Raw genomic sequence first — 12,351 nt, 5'->3', positions numbered from 1 at the left:
TCTACTCAGGAAGTTTAATGATTGCAGACTTAGAGCAAACTCTTGAAACGTTGTTTCACTATAATACACATTTTCATATATTTACTGACATTAGAATAAAAAAATCATCTTTCTGTTGTGAAACAAGTGGATTAACTTTATCTGTGATGCAGCAATGAATCAATCACAGTTGTCAGGAACCATAATCATGGCTGTTTTAAATGCACGTCTTTGATTATAGTTCAGCATAAATGACAAAAACTCTTCAGTGCAGCAGGTTGTTTTGTGGATTGGAAGATTAAAACTCAGAAATTTAAATTCAGCAGAATCTTTCTTGGTCCAGCTGATTTCCTTGCTGCACTAAACAGCAGTAAGACTCTCACAGTCAGTGTCTCCATCTCTGTGTTGATTTCTACTCTCACAGTCAGTTACAAAGTTCATTCAGCAGCTACAGAACCAGCATCTAAACACTGTGCAGGAGGAAAACGGTCAAACTGATCAAAAAGTTACAGGAATAATAATTTGATACAACATGATGATTTAATGGCAAAGGGTATGGAACCACAGTTAATTAACCTGTACAGTCAATTAGTATTTAGACAGTGATGTTGCTGTTGTGTTACTATCCAGATGCACATGTATTTGTCCGACTAAAATCCTTGTCTGCAGCTGCTGTTGTACATTTAGCATCTGTCCACCTCCCAGTAACAGCATCAGTCAGACTCTCTACTCAGGACCTGTCAGCGATGATCAAACTTGTCTGTGTTACTAGAATAATATTTGATCTGTCACCTTTTGTTCTTCACACACACTGACAGAAGTTTAGGTGCAGTGTTTGAATCCATTTTTATTTCATGTGAAAACGCTTCAAACTTCTGGTTCTGGTCTTGGACTCTGATTGTGGAGTTGATGGTGGCAGGTCCACTTCGGCCTCTGTCAGTGTGATCTCCATCCAGCCAGTTTTCAGACTTTCCTCTCCTGTATATGTGTCCTCTGACACAGCTGCTGACACGTCCTTGATGATCAGGTTGGACTTTGGTGCGGGGTAACACTGTAGCTTCACTGAGATGTGGCAGTGAGGGGGAACTGCACAGAAACTGGGAGTCATCCTCTGTGTGTGAAGCTCTTCACTTTCCAGCTGGGATCTGATCTGCTGCTGCACAAGCCATTCATTAAAAGATGGTTCCCCTGGAGTCCAACCCCTTTACAAAGTCTGCCTCACACCGTTACACCAGTCTGGCTCATATCTGAAGCTCGATATACTAATAAACACTAAAGTTTCTTATCAGATGAAGAACATGGTCTGAAAGATGTCGACAAACTGAGCTGAGGAGCTTTAACCTCCACTACATCCCTGCTCAGCAGGATGAAGGCGCCCTCTTGTGTTGTGCATCAGTTTTCACATTTCAGTTGTTCACCTGCTGTGATGTTCACTGCAGGAAGAGGAGTCACACCCTGTAACACTGATGCTGCATTCAGGTCACATGGGAAAGATGGAAGACAAGAGGCTCCAGTCTACAAATATTATTCACATCAGTCTTCAGGTTGGAAACAGAACATGGGAATGTTGTGCAGTTTCCTCCACAAAATATGATGGTTAACTGTATGAAAAGCTTTTGAAAAGTCTATGTAAATACTACTCTGTAAATTGTAAATAATTAAGTAAATATTTTCAAGTGCAGAGGTAACTTTGCCAATCAGGTGAGGGAGAGCCATATAAGTGGAGTGAAGGGTCTATAATTATCAAAACAACATGGATAATCTGCTTTAAACAGAAGACTAATTTCAGCAGTCCACTGGCACAATGACTGACAGAGAAAAGAAATTTTGACAGATGAAGATATCAATTACTTCTTGGATATCATGAAACTTAAAACAGGAGATGCTCGGAAAGTTTCTTGGAATAAAATCCATAAAATCCAGCGTATTATTGTGTTAAGATTAGATTGCCTTTATTAGTCCCACAGTGGGGAAATTCACAATTCACAACAAATTCACAACAATAAGCAAACATATTCTTAGTCAAGTCATAACCAGTATAACCCAGAAAAACAAATCCAACATCTAAAGAGACTGAAGGTAGCTCTGGGGTAGTCTTTTCTCTTTGCACCAACTGATTTATTGCTTTACAAGTGGTTTTATTATCTTTTGACCACTCTCTTCTTCTTTCTGTGCAGTTTATTCTTTTCCTTAACAGCTTCAGAAAATCAACTGCAAACCAAGTCTCGTTGAAGTGCTGGCTTTATTTCTTGACTGCCCAGTGGAAAACAAGCATTAAATGTAAAGCAAAAGTAAAAAAGCTAAAGCTTAGCCCATAAGAGGGAAGTAAACAGAATAAACAAAATTGAGAAAATCCACAGTAAGGTTATCTAATTAATGTTTAAGGAGGTTTTTACATCTAATAAAATATAACATAGTTTCTCCTCATTGTTTATAAGGTCAAGACATCAAGAAATTTCATTAAACTCTAACATGTTCAGAGAACCCACAGATCCTGGAAACACCCAATGTTTACATGCTGTTCATCTGATTATTACTATTTATTGTATGAATATGTATTATATTTTATATATACACAAGCTGGTGGATAATTGATGAACTAAATTACAGATTGCAGCCAAATGCACCTTAGATCACCTTTGTCTAGTTGAGTCTACAGAACTCAGCTGTATCTTTATAAGAATAGTAAAGCCGAAGTCCAGCATGTAGAGGCTGAGTGAATGTGGTCTGGACTCTGTGGAGGAGAGTCATGGTTTCAGAGACACTGTAGAAGGACAGAATACCTGCTCTGTGATCCAGGTACACTCCTACTCTGGAGGACTGAGGACCTGAGACTGGAGTGTTGATATTGTTGAACAAAAATTCATAACAGTTTTTGAAACAGTTTAAAGCCCAAGATTTGTCATTGCATCCAAACACACATTCATTCAAGCTCCCTGCTCTGCTGATATTCTTGTATGCGACTGCTACATAAACTCCTCCTCCTCTCCACTCCACCTCCCAGTAACAACGTCCAGTCAGACTCTCTCTACTCAGGACCTGATAATATGAAGTGAATCTTTACTCCGTGTTGCTTTTCTGTTTTTCTTAGATAATAACACACGTGCATTTGCAGTGTTTGGATCCAGTGTGATTTCCTGTGAATATCTTAAGAAGTCAGCTCTGGTGTTGGGCTCTGGTTGTGACAATAAAACGTCCACTTCAGTCACTGTCAGTGAGATGTTTGTCCATGTCTCTCTCAGAATGTCCTGTAGTTTATCTCTGAGGTCTGACACAGCTGCTGTCACATCCTCAAAGTCCCTCAGAGGACGGATATTGATGCTGGATGAGTCTGTAGATTGACTGAGTGGTGACAGTGAGGGGTAGTTGTGTAGAAACTGGGTGTGATCCTCTGTGTGTGAGAGCTGCTTCAGCTCAGTGTCTTTCCTCTTCAGCTCAGTGATCTCCTGCTCCAGCTTCTCCTGAAGCTCTTTGACTCCACTCACTTCAGTTTCCTGCTGGGATCTGATCTGCTGCTTCACATCAGAGCTTCTTTTCTCCATGAGACGGATCAGCTGAGTGAAGATCTTCTCACTGTGCTCCACTGCTTTATCAGCAGAGCCATTGATAGCCTCCACCTCCTGTTGAAGCAGCTTCACATCTTTCTCTCTGTCCTGGATTCTCTGCTGGATGTTTTGTCGACTCAGCTGGAGCTCTCTCTGCCTCTCAGTCCTTTCTGCTGCAGCTGAGACTGTGTCGTGGCCTTTATGTTCATCCACAGAGCAGAGATAACAGATACACTGCTGATCAGTGCGGCAGAACATCTTCATCACCTCATCATGACGAGAGCAGATGTTCTCCTGGAGCTTCTTGGAGGGCTCCACCAGCTTGTGTTTCTTTAACTGAAGTACACCATAATGAGGCTGCAGGTGTTTCTCACAGTAAGAGACCAGACAAACCAAACAGGATTTGACAGCTTTCAGTTTTCTCCCAGTGCAGACATCACAGGCCACATCTTCAGGTCCAGCATAGCAGTGATCAGCAGGAGCAGCTTGGAGTCCAGTCTTCTTCAGCTCCTCCACTAAAACTGCTAACATGGTGTTTTTCCCCAGGACAGGCCTTGGTATGAAGATCTTCCTACACTGAGGGCAGCTGTGGATTTTTTCTCATCCTCTTCATCCCAGTGGGTTTTAATACAGTTCATGCAGTAGCTGTGTCCACAGGGAAGAGTCACCGGATCCTTCAGTAGATTCAGACAGATTGAACAAGAAATGGTTTTCCGGTCCAGCTGAACTCCTTTCTGAGCCATTTCTCCTCTCAGTGACAATGACTGTCTGACTGAGTTTCGCTGCCTTAACTGTAGATCAGAAGGGGAGGTAACAAGCAAATACATGTACAGAGTGGAGACTGGTGTTGTTGAGAGCAGAAGAAGAGGGAGGGTTGTCAGGCTTTTCCACATTCCAGTACAAGAATCTGCGGGTTTGAATTTAAACTTTGTTTTCTCATTTACAATGAAGACATTTTCAAAAATTCTTCCCATTTGATAATAATTATGTCTTTAGTTGTAATACTTCTGAGTGTTTGGTGATGGCTCCATATTTCTGACATGAAGTTTTCAGAATAAACTTCAATTGAAACAATGAACCTGCACTATAATAATTTTCTCACATATCTAATAAACTCTTTTGGGCTATTTCTGAAAAATCAGGTCAGACTCAGAACACCATCATGAGCTAAACCAAAATTACAAGATTAAAATGGGTTTAAGCAAATATCATTGCATCAAGTAAGTTATTTGTTACAACTCTAAATCCAGAAGCACATGAATGAAGAACCTGGTTTTATTTTATTCGTAAATCTTCAATAACTGTTTTTTTGGCCACTTGGGGGCAATAGGTTGTGAACACAACTCTGACATATCATCCCCGTTGCTACCAAACAGTTTCTTATTTACACATTTAGCAGTTACAGAGCAACATTATCATTCATGTGGAGTTGTGTTTGTGTCCACCTGATGAACCTCAGTCCAGTGTTCCCTCTCTTTTAGCTCTGTTTTTGGTCTCTACCAGCTCCTGAGGGAAACATTTGGCTCTGTAGCTGCTAAATTCTCCACTATGTTCACCAGCTGCTCTCTAACTGTGTCTTCTGTCTGCTGATGAACAGGAAGTGTTCATTGTACTTTAGGTTACCACCAACTGAAGCTCTGGTCTAACACACTGTTTTTTAAATTTTCATTTCATGGTCCCACTTTTTTGAATTTTTGTGCCTCTGATCAATAAAGATTGAATCCTTTTCTGCTGTGTTGATGTATGAAAAACTCAAGTGTGATCTCGGTTTTAGAGATTTTTCTCTTCAAACATTTGCCTCCTGCGGCTGAAAACGATGCTATGAGAGCAGTGAGAGTGAACCAGGACAGTAAAGTTGTGGTGAGGACAGATGAACGATGAGCTGAAGCTCACAGTAAAGCTGAGAGCTCCTGCAGATTCAGGTAATAACTCTGATCATTACCAGAGACTGTTTTCACATTGTTGTGTGTCAGCTCATCTTCGACTTGTAAGATCTATATCATAGGGATGGGGGTGGGGTGATGGTAATCAGGCTTTGCCACGTTCCAGGATGAGGAGCAGCACGTTGAATTAAAACAAACACACCGACACATCTGCCAACGTTATGTTAGTGATGCTCAATGAAATAAAATAAAAACCTCTGTATTATAAAGGATTATTGTGTTACACAAAGACTTCACTGGAATCAGGTTTTATTTGCAGAATTAACAACAGATGAATGATAAGAGAAATCAAACTAATTTCTAAAGAAAAAATCAAATAGCTGTATAATAATTTTCTTACTTTTTTCCAAAAAATGGACTTTGACACATTAGTTGTAAAATAGATCAAATCCATCGAAGATATAAACAAACATCATTGAATCAAGGAGGTCAGTCCAGAAGGACGTGGATGGAGTAGAACACTTTTAGGAAACATGGTGATTTGAAGTTGAAATAAAAGAGACAAAACTAAAGTCAAACATCCAGTGAATGAGCATCATGACAAAGGCCATGATTTCATCTTTTTATTTACAAGAGGTGACAACTCTGACAACAAGTGAACCACACAATGTGACATTTGATCAACTTTGCAGTTTTCTTTGTACAACAGTGAATTTAAAATCCAAGTCTCACACTTTACCTGAGTGAAGGACTCTGATCATGTGACACTGGTTGGTCTTCTGTGTGAGGGGGTTCACATTTGAATCCTGTAAACTCTCTGCAGCAGTGGTGTGAGGGGAGTGTGTGAAATAAACACAGGTGAAACAAAAGAGCTCATCTTATACAGCAACACACACACACAACACACTCCTGATCAATTCTGACCTTTGACCTTCACTGGATCCCCTTTAGAAACTGTCTGTAGTTTAAATACATCTGAACTGTGACTGACGGCTGCTTTAACTTCACAGAGAACACTGACTATATTTTGAATAAAGACACACAGAGACTGTATCTACTCAGGAAGTTTAATGATTGCAGACTTAGAGCAAACTCTTGAAACGTTGTTTCACTATAATACACATTTTCATATATTTACTGACATTAGAATAAAAAAAATCATCTTTCTGTTGTGAAACAAGTGGATTAACTTTATCTGTGATGCAGCAATGAATCAATCACAGTTGTCAGGAACCATAATCATGGCTGTTTTAAATGCACGTCTTTGATGACAGTTCAGCATAAATGACAAAAACTCTTCAGTGCAGCAGGTTGTTTTGTGGATTGGAAGATTAAAACTCAGAAATTAAAACTCAGCAGAATCTTTCTTGGTCCAGCTGATTTCCTTGCTGCACTAAACAGCAGTACGACTCTCACACTCAGTGTCTCCATCTCTGTGTTGATTTCTACTCTCACAGTCAGTTACAAAGTTCATTCAGCAGCTACAGAACCAGCATCTAAACACTGTGCAGGAGGAAAACGGTCAAACTGATCAAAACGTTACAGGAATAATAATTTGATACAACATGATGATTTAATGGCAAAGGGTATGGAACCACAGTTAATTAACCTGTACAGTCAATTAGTATTTAGATGACAATGTTGCTGTTGTGTTACTATCCAGATGCACATGTATTTGTTCGACTAAAATCCTTGTCTGCAGCTGCTGTTGTACATTTAGCATCTGTCCACCTCCCAGTAACAGCATCAGTCAGACTCTCTACTCAGGACCTGTCAGCGATGAAAGTAAAGTCTGTTCAATGACTCTTGTTCAGTGATTTCATGAACAGATTGACTTCATCCACACAATCAGTTTGTTTCACCTGAATCTCAGATACGGAAAAGAAAAGAATCAATCGTCTCCTCATTGATTATTATCATGATAAAGACACTTTGATAAAACCTCATAGACTTTATTTGTAAGTTGATTTGAACAACAACAACATTTGTTCTGACAAACACATCAGTGTAAATGTAATTATAGATTTGTGTCTTTACACAGTGAGAACAAAACATCAGTGATAAAGGAAGGTCTGCTGATTTCTCTGTTAAGGCTCATGCAGTGGAAGAAAAACAACAACACACAAATACATCAACACAAATATCCAACAAACATTTAGAGCACAGACAAGTTTGTGTTTTCATGTGGACAAATGTGAGTTTAGGTCAAACAAACATGATGATGAGCAGTGATATCCTCCATGGCTCCAGCTCCACCTGAACAAAGTCAAACATCAACACAACCAGAAATGAGAAGAGGTCAAAGTACCACCCATAATGTTTGATTGACAGGTGATCTGTGTGCAGTGCAGAAACACAACAGCAATGAGCTTTTAGCAACAAACATGGAGACAAAATAAACTGAGGAATTAAAATACAGATTTGAACCAACTGCTCTTTAAATGACCTTTGTCTATTTGAGTTTACACAACTCAGCTGTGTCTCCATAACCAAAAAGATAATAAAGCCGAAGTCCAGCATGTAGAGGCTGAGTGAATGTGGTCTGGACTCTGTGGAGGAGAGTCATGGTTTCAGAGACACTGTAGAAGGACAGAATGCCTGCTCTGTGATCCAGGTACACTCCTACTCTGGAGGACTGAGGACCTGCGACTGGAGTTTTGATTTTGTTGAACCAAAATGTAAAACTGTTTTTGTCACAATTTAACGCCCAAGATTTGTCATTGAATCCAAATCTACATTCATCCACCCACCCTGCTCTGCTGATATTCTTGTATGCAACTGCTATATAAACTCCTCTTCCTCTCCACTCCACCTCCCAGTAACAACGTCCGGTCAGACTCTCTCTACTCAGGACTTGATAATATGAAGTGAATCTGTCTGGATGACTAGAATAAGGCTGTTGTTTACTCCATGTTACTTTTCTGTTTCCCTCAGATAATTTCAGACGTGTGTTTGCTGTGTTTGGATCCAGTGTGATTTCCTGTGAATATTTTAATAAGTCAGCTCTGGTCTTGGGCTCTGGTTGTGACTCTGACAGTAAAACATCCACTTCAATCACTGTCAGTGAGATGTTTGTCCATGTCTCTCTCAGAATGTCCTGTAGTTTATCTCTGAGCTCTGACACAGCTGCTGTCACATCCTCAAAGTCCCTCAGAGGACGGATATTGATGCTGGATGAGTCTGTAGATTGACTGAGTGGTGACAGTGAGGGGTAGTTGTGTAGAAACTGGTTGTGATCCTCTGTGTGTGAGAGCTGCTTCAGCTCAGCGTCTTTCCTCTTCAGCTCAGTGATCTCCTGCTCCAGCTTCTCCTGAAGCTCTTTAACTCGACTCACTTCAGTTTCCTGCTGGGATCTGATCTGCTGCTTCACATCAGAGCTTCTTTTCTCCATGAGACGGATCAGCTGAGTGAAGATCTTCTCACTGTGCTCCACTGCTTTATCAGCAGAGCCATTGATAGCCTCCACCTCCTGTTGAAGCAGCTTCACATCTTTCTCTCTGTCCTGGATTCTCTGCTGGATGTTTTGTCGACTCAGCTGGAGCTCTCTCTGCCTCTCAGTCCTTTCTGCTGCAGCTGAGACTGTGTCGTGGCCTTGATGTTCATCCATGGAGCAGAGATAACAGATACACTGCTGATCAGTGCGGCAGAACATCTTCATCACCTCATCATGACGAGAGCAGATGTTCTCCTGGAGTTTCTTGGAGGGCTCCACCAGCTTGTGATTTTCAAATGCAGGTGATTGAAAATGAGGCTGCAGGTGTTTCTCACAGTAAGAGACCAAACAAACCAAACAGGATTTGACAGCTTTCAGTTTTCTCCCAGTGCAGACATCACAGGCCACATCTTCAGGTCCAGCATAGCAGTGATCAGCAGGAGCAGCTTGGAGTCCAGTCTTCTTCAGCTCCTCCACTAAAACTGCTAACATGGTGTTTTTCACCAGGACAGGCCTCGGTGTGAAGGTCTGCCTACACTGAGGGCAGCTGTGGATTTTTTTCTTATCCTCTCCATCCCAGTGGGTTTTAATACAGTTCATGCAGTAGCTGTGTCCACAGGGAAGAGTCACCGGATCCTTCAGTAGATCCAGACAGATGGAACAAGAGAAGGTTTCCCGGTCCAGCTGAACTCCTTTCTGCGCCATTTCACCTCTCAGTGTCAACGACTGAATTTCACTTTCTCAGAACAGAAACTAGTTTGAGCTGTGATCTCAACAACATGTGTCTCTGCAGTGAACGGGGCCTGTCAGCTCTCTCACTTCACCACATGTTGGTTCCACCCATCTTCAGACTGTGGATCTGAAGGGGAGGGAACAAGGAGACACATGAACAGTGGAGCTGGCTGTGTTAGAGAGCAGGAAGAAGAGGGAGGGTTATCAGGCTGTGACTCAGTCCAGGAGGAGGAGCAGTTTGATACTGTGTGTTTAACCCTTTCTTTTTTGTTTGCTGTAGAGCTCATTTGTCTTTAAAAAAACTAATCAGCACAATTTTTAGATGAGAAACTCTTCCTTGGATCTTTGGGTTAAGAGATGATTCCCCAGCTGTCTGAGTTAGTTCTTCTATTGTCTCAAAATATGTTTTACTGTTGGTTTTCTAAATGAAAGTAATGAGGCTGCAGGAGATGAAAAATACAGAAAACAATCTCTGTTGATTTTTCAATACTTTTGAATTGCTCGATAAAGTTCTTGAAATATTTTTGGATCAAACAGGTTAAATTTAGAATTTAATTTTGAGCAAAAGGGATATTTTAATATTTGATGCATTTAAAGAAACAAATCAAAGACGTTACTTTTTGCAATGTGAATCCCACAGGACTTGAATGCACCAGAGCATTTGACTCTGTAGTTTAGATTCGCACCTAGGTGTGAATCGTCAGGGGGTTGTGGCGCCGTTGTTCAAACGCTCGACCAACTCTGGCTCAGGCTTTTGGAGGGACATGTATTCTCCATTGTTCTCTTCAGGATACATGGCTTGAGATCTCTTCACACCTTTTCACACTGTTTGTATTTCCCTCAGACAGTCAGGACATTATTATGTCTGAATACATGAAGTGAAAAGAATCTAATGCACAAGACTTGTCTTTGTATCCAAATGCACATTTATTTAAAATTCCTGTTCTGTCTCATAGACCTTATTTATTAGTTGATTTCAATAACAACAACATTTGTTAAGACAAACACATCAATGTAAATGTAATTATAGATTTGTGTCCTTTCACAGTGAGAACAAAACAGCTGTGACAACACACAAACACATCAACACAAATATACAACAAATATTTTAGAGCACAGACAAGTTTATATTTTCATGTGGACAAATGTGAGTTTAGGTGAAGAAAAATCATCATGAGCAGTGATATCCTCCATGGCTCCAGCTCCACCTGAACAAACTCAAACATCAACACAACCAGAAATGAGAAGAGGTCAAAGTACCACCCACAATGTTTGATTGACAGGTGATCTGTGTGCAGCGCAGAAACACAACAGCAATGAGCTTTTAGCAACAAAAATGGAGACAAAATAAACTGGTGAACTAAAATACAGATTTGAACCAACTGCTCCTTAAATGACCTTTGACTATTTGAGTTTACACAACTCAGCTGTGTCTCCACAACAATTACACCAAAGTCCAGCATGTAGAGGCTGAGTGAATGTGGTCTGGACTCTGTGGAGGAGAGTCATGGTTTCAGAGACACTGTAGAAGGACAGAATACCTGCTCTGTGATCCAGGTACACTCCTACTCTGGAGGACTGAGGACCTGAGACTGGAGTTTTGATATTGTTGTGCAAAAATGTAAAACTGCTTTTGTAACAATCTAACGCCCAAGATTTGTCATTAAATCCAAATCCACATTCATTCCATCTCCCTGCCCTCCTGATATTCTTGTATGCGACTGCTACAGAAACTCCTCCTCCTCTCCACTCCACCTCCCAGTAACAACGTCCAGTCAGACTCTCTCTACTCAGGACCTGCCTACATGAAGCGAATCGGTCTGGATGACTAGAATAAGACTGTTGTTGATCTATTAAAGATGCTTTTCTGTTTCCCTCAGATAATAACAGATGTGTGTTTGTTGTGTTTGGATCCAGTGTGATTTCCTGTGAATATTCTAAGAATTCAGTTCTGGTCTTGGGCTCTGGATGTGACAGTAAAACATCCCCTTCAGTGCTGCAGAACATCTTCATCACCTCATCATGACGAGAGCAGATGTTCTCCTGGAGCTTGTTGGAGGGCTCCACCAGCTTGTGTTTCCTTAATGGAGCTGCTTCATAATGAGGCTGCAGGTGTTTCTCACAGTAAGAAGCCAAACAAACCAGACAGGATTTGACAGCTTTCAGTTTTCTCCCAGTGCAGACATCACAGGCCACATCTTCAGGTCCAGCATAGCAGTGATCAGCAGGAGCAGCTTGGAGTCCAGTCTTCTTCAGCTCCTCCACTAAAACTGCTAACATGGTGTTTTTCACCAGGACAGGCCTCGGTGTGAAGGTCTGCCTACACTGAGGGCAGCTGTGGATTTTCTTCTCATCCTGTTCATCCCAGAAGCTTTTAATACAGTTCATGCAGTAGCTGTGTCCACAGGGAATAGTCACCGGATCCTTCAGTAGATCCAGACAGATGCAACAAGAGAAAGTTTCCCGGTCCAGCTGAACTCCTTTCTGCGCCATTTCACCTCTCAGTGTCAACAACTGTCTGAGTTTCACTTTCTCAGAAGCGAATCTAGTTTCTAGAGCTGTGATCTACACAACATGTGTCTCTGCAGTGAACGGGGCCTGTCAGCTCTCTCACTTCACCACATGTTGGTTCCACCCGTCTTCAGACTGTGGATCTGAAGGGGAGGGAACAAGGAAACACATGGACAGTGGAGCTGGCTGTGTTAGAGAGCAGGAAGAAGAGGGAGGGTTATCAGGCTGTGACTCAGTCCAGGAGGAGGAGCAGTTTGATACTGTGTGT

General features: G+C 41.3%; 2 protein-coding genes and 1 pseudogene across 2 annotated transcripts; all 3 read right to left on the bottom strand.

The window, feature by feature from the left end:
- LOC139629781 (tripartite motif-containing protein 16-like) lies at positions 1–4,470 on the bottom strand (annotated as a pseudogene).
- A 1,517-nt stretch (positions 4,471–5,987) lies between these two features.
- On the bottom strand, positions 5,988–9,613 carry LOC139628562 (tripartite motif-containing protein 16-like). Its single transcript, XM_071490322.1, has one exon. The coding sequence runs from the start codon at positions 9,543–9,545 to the stop codon at positions 7,860–7,862; it is 1,686 nt and encodes a 561-aa protein (XP_071346423.1). The 5' UTR covers positions 9,546–9,613; the 3' UTR covers positions 5,988–7,859.
- On the bottom strand, positions 9,607–12,350 carry LOC139628567 (tripartite motif-containing protein 16-like). Its single transcript, XM_071490336.1, has one exon. The coding sequence runs from the start codon at positions 12,063–12,065 to the stop codon at positions 10,977–10,979; it is 1,089 nt and encodes a 362-aa protein (XP_071346437.1). The 5' UTR covers positions 12,066–12,350; the 3' UTR covers positions 9,607–10,976.
- Position 12,351: the final 1 nt, after the last annotated feature.

The sequence above is a fragment of the Trachinotus anak genome, unplaced genomic scaffold, assembly GCF_046630095.1.
Source record: "Trachinotus anak isolate AG129_WGS33_773 ecotype Australia unplaced genomic scaffold, CSIRO_AGI_Tana_v1 ptg000012l, whole genome shotgun sequence".
In the NCBI taxonomy this organism is placed as follows: domain Eukaryota; kingdom Metazoa; phylum Chordata; class Actinopteri; order Carangiformes; family Carangidae; genus Trachinotus; species Trachinotus anak.
Note: the sequence above shows the minus strand (reverse complement) of the source record. Positions and strands in the feature narration are given on the sequence as shown.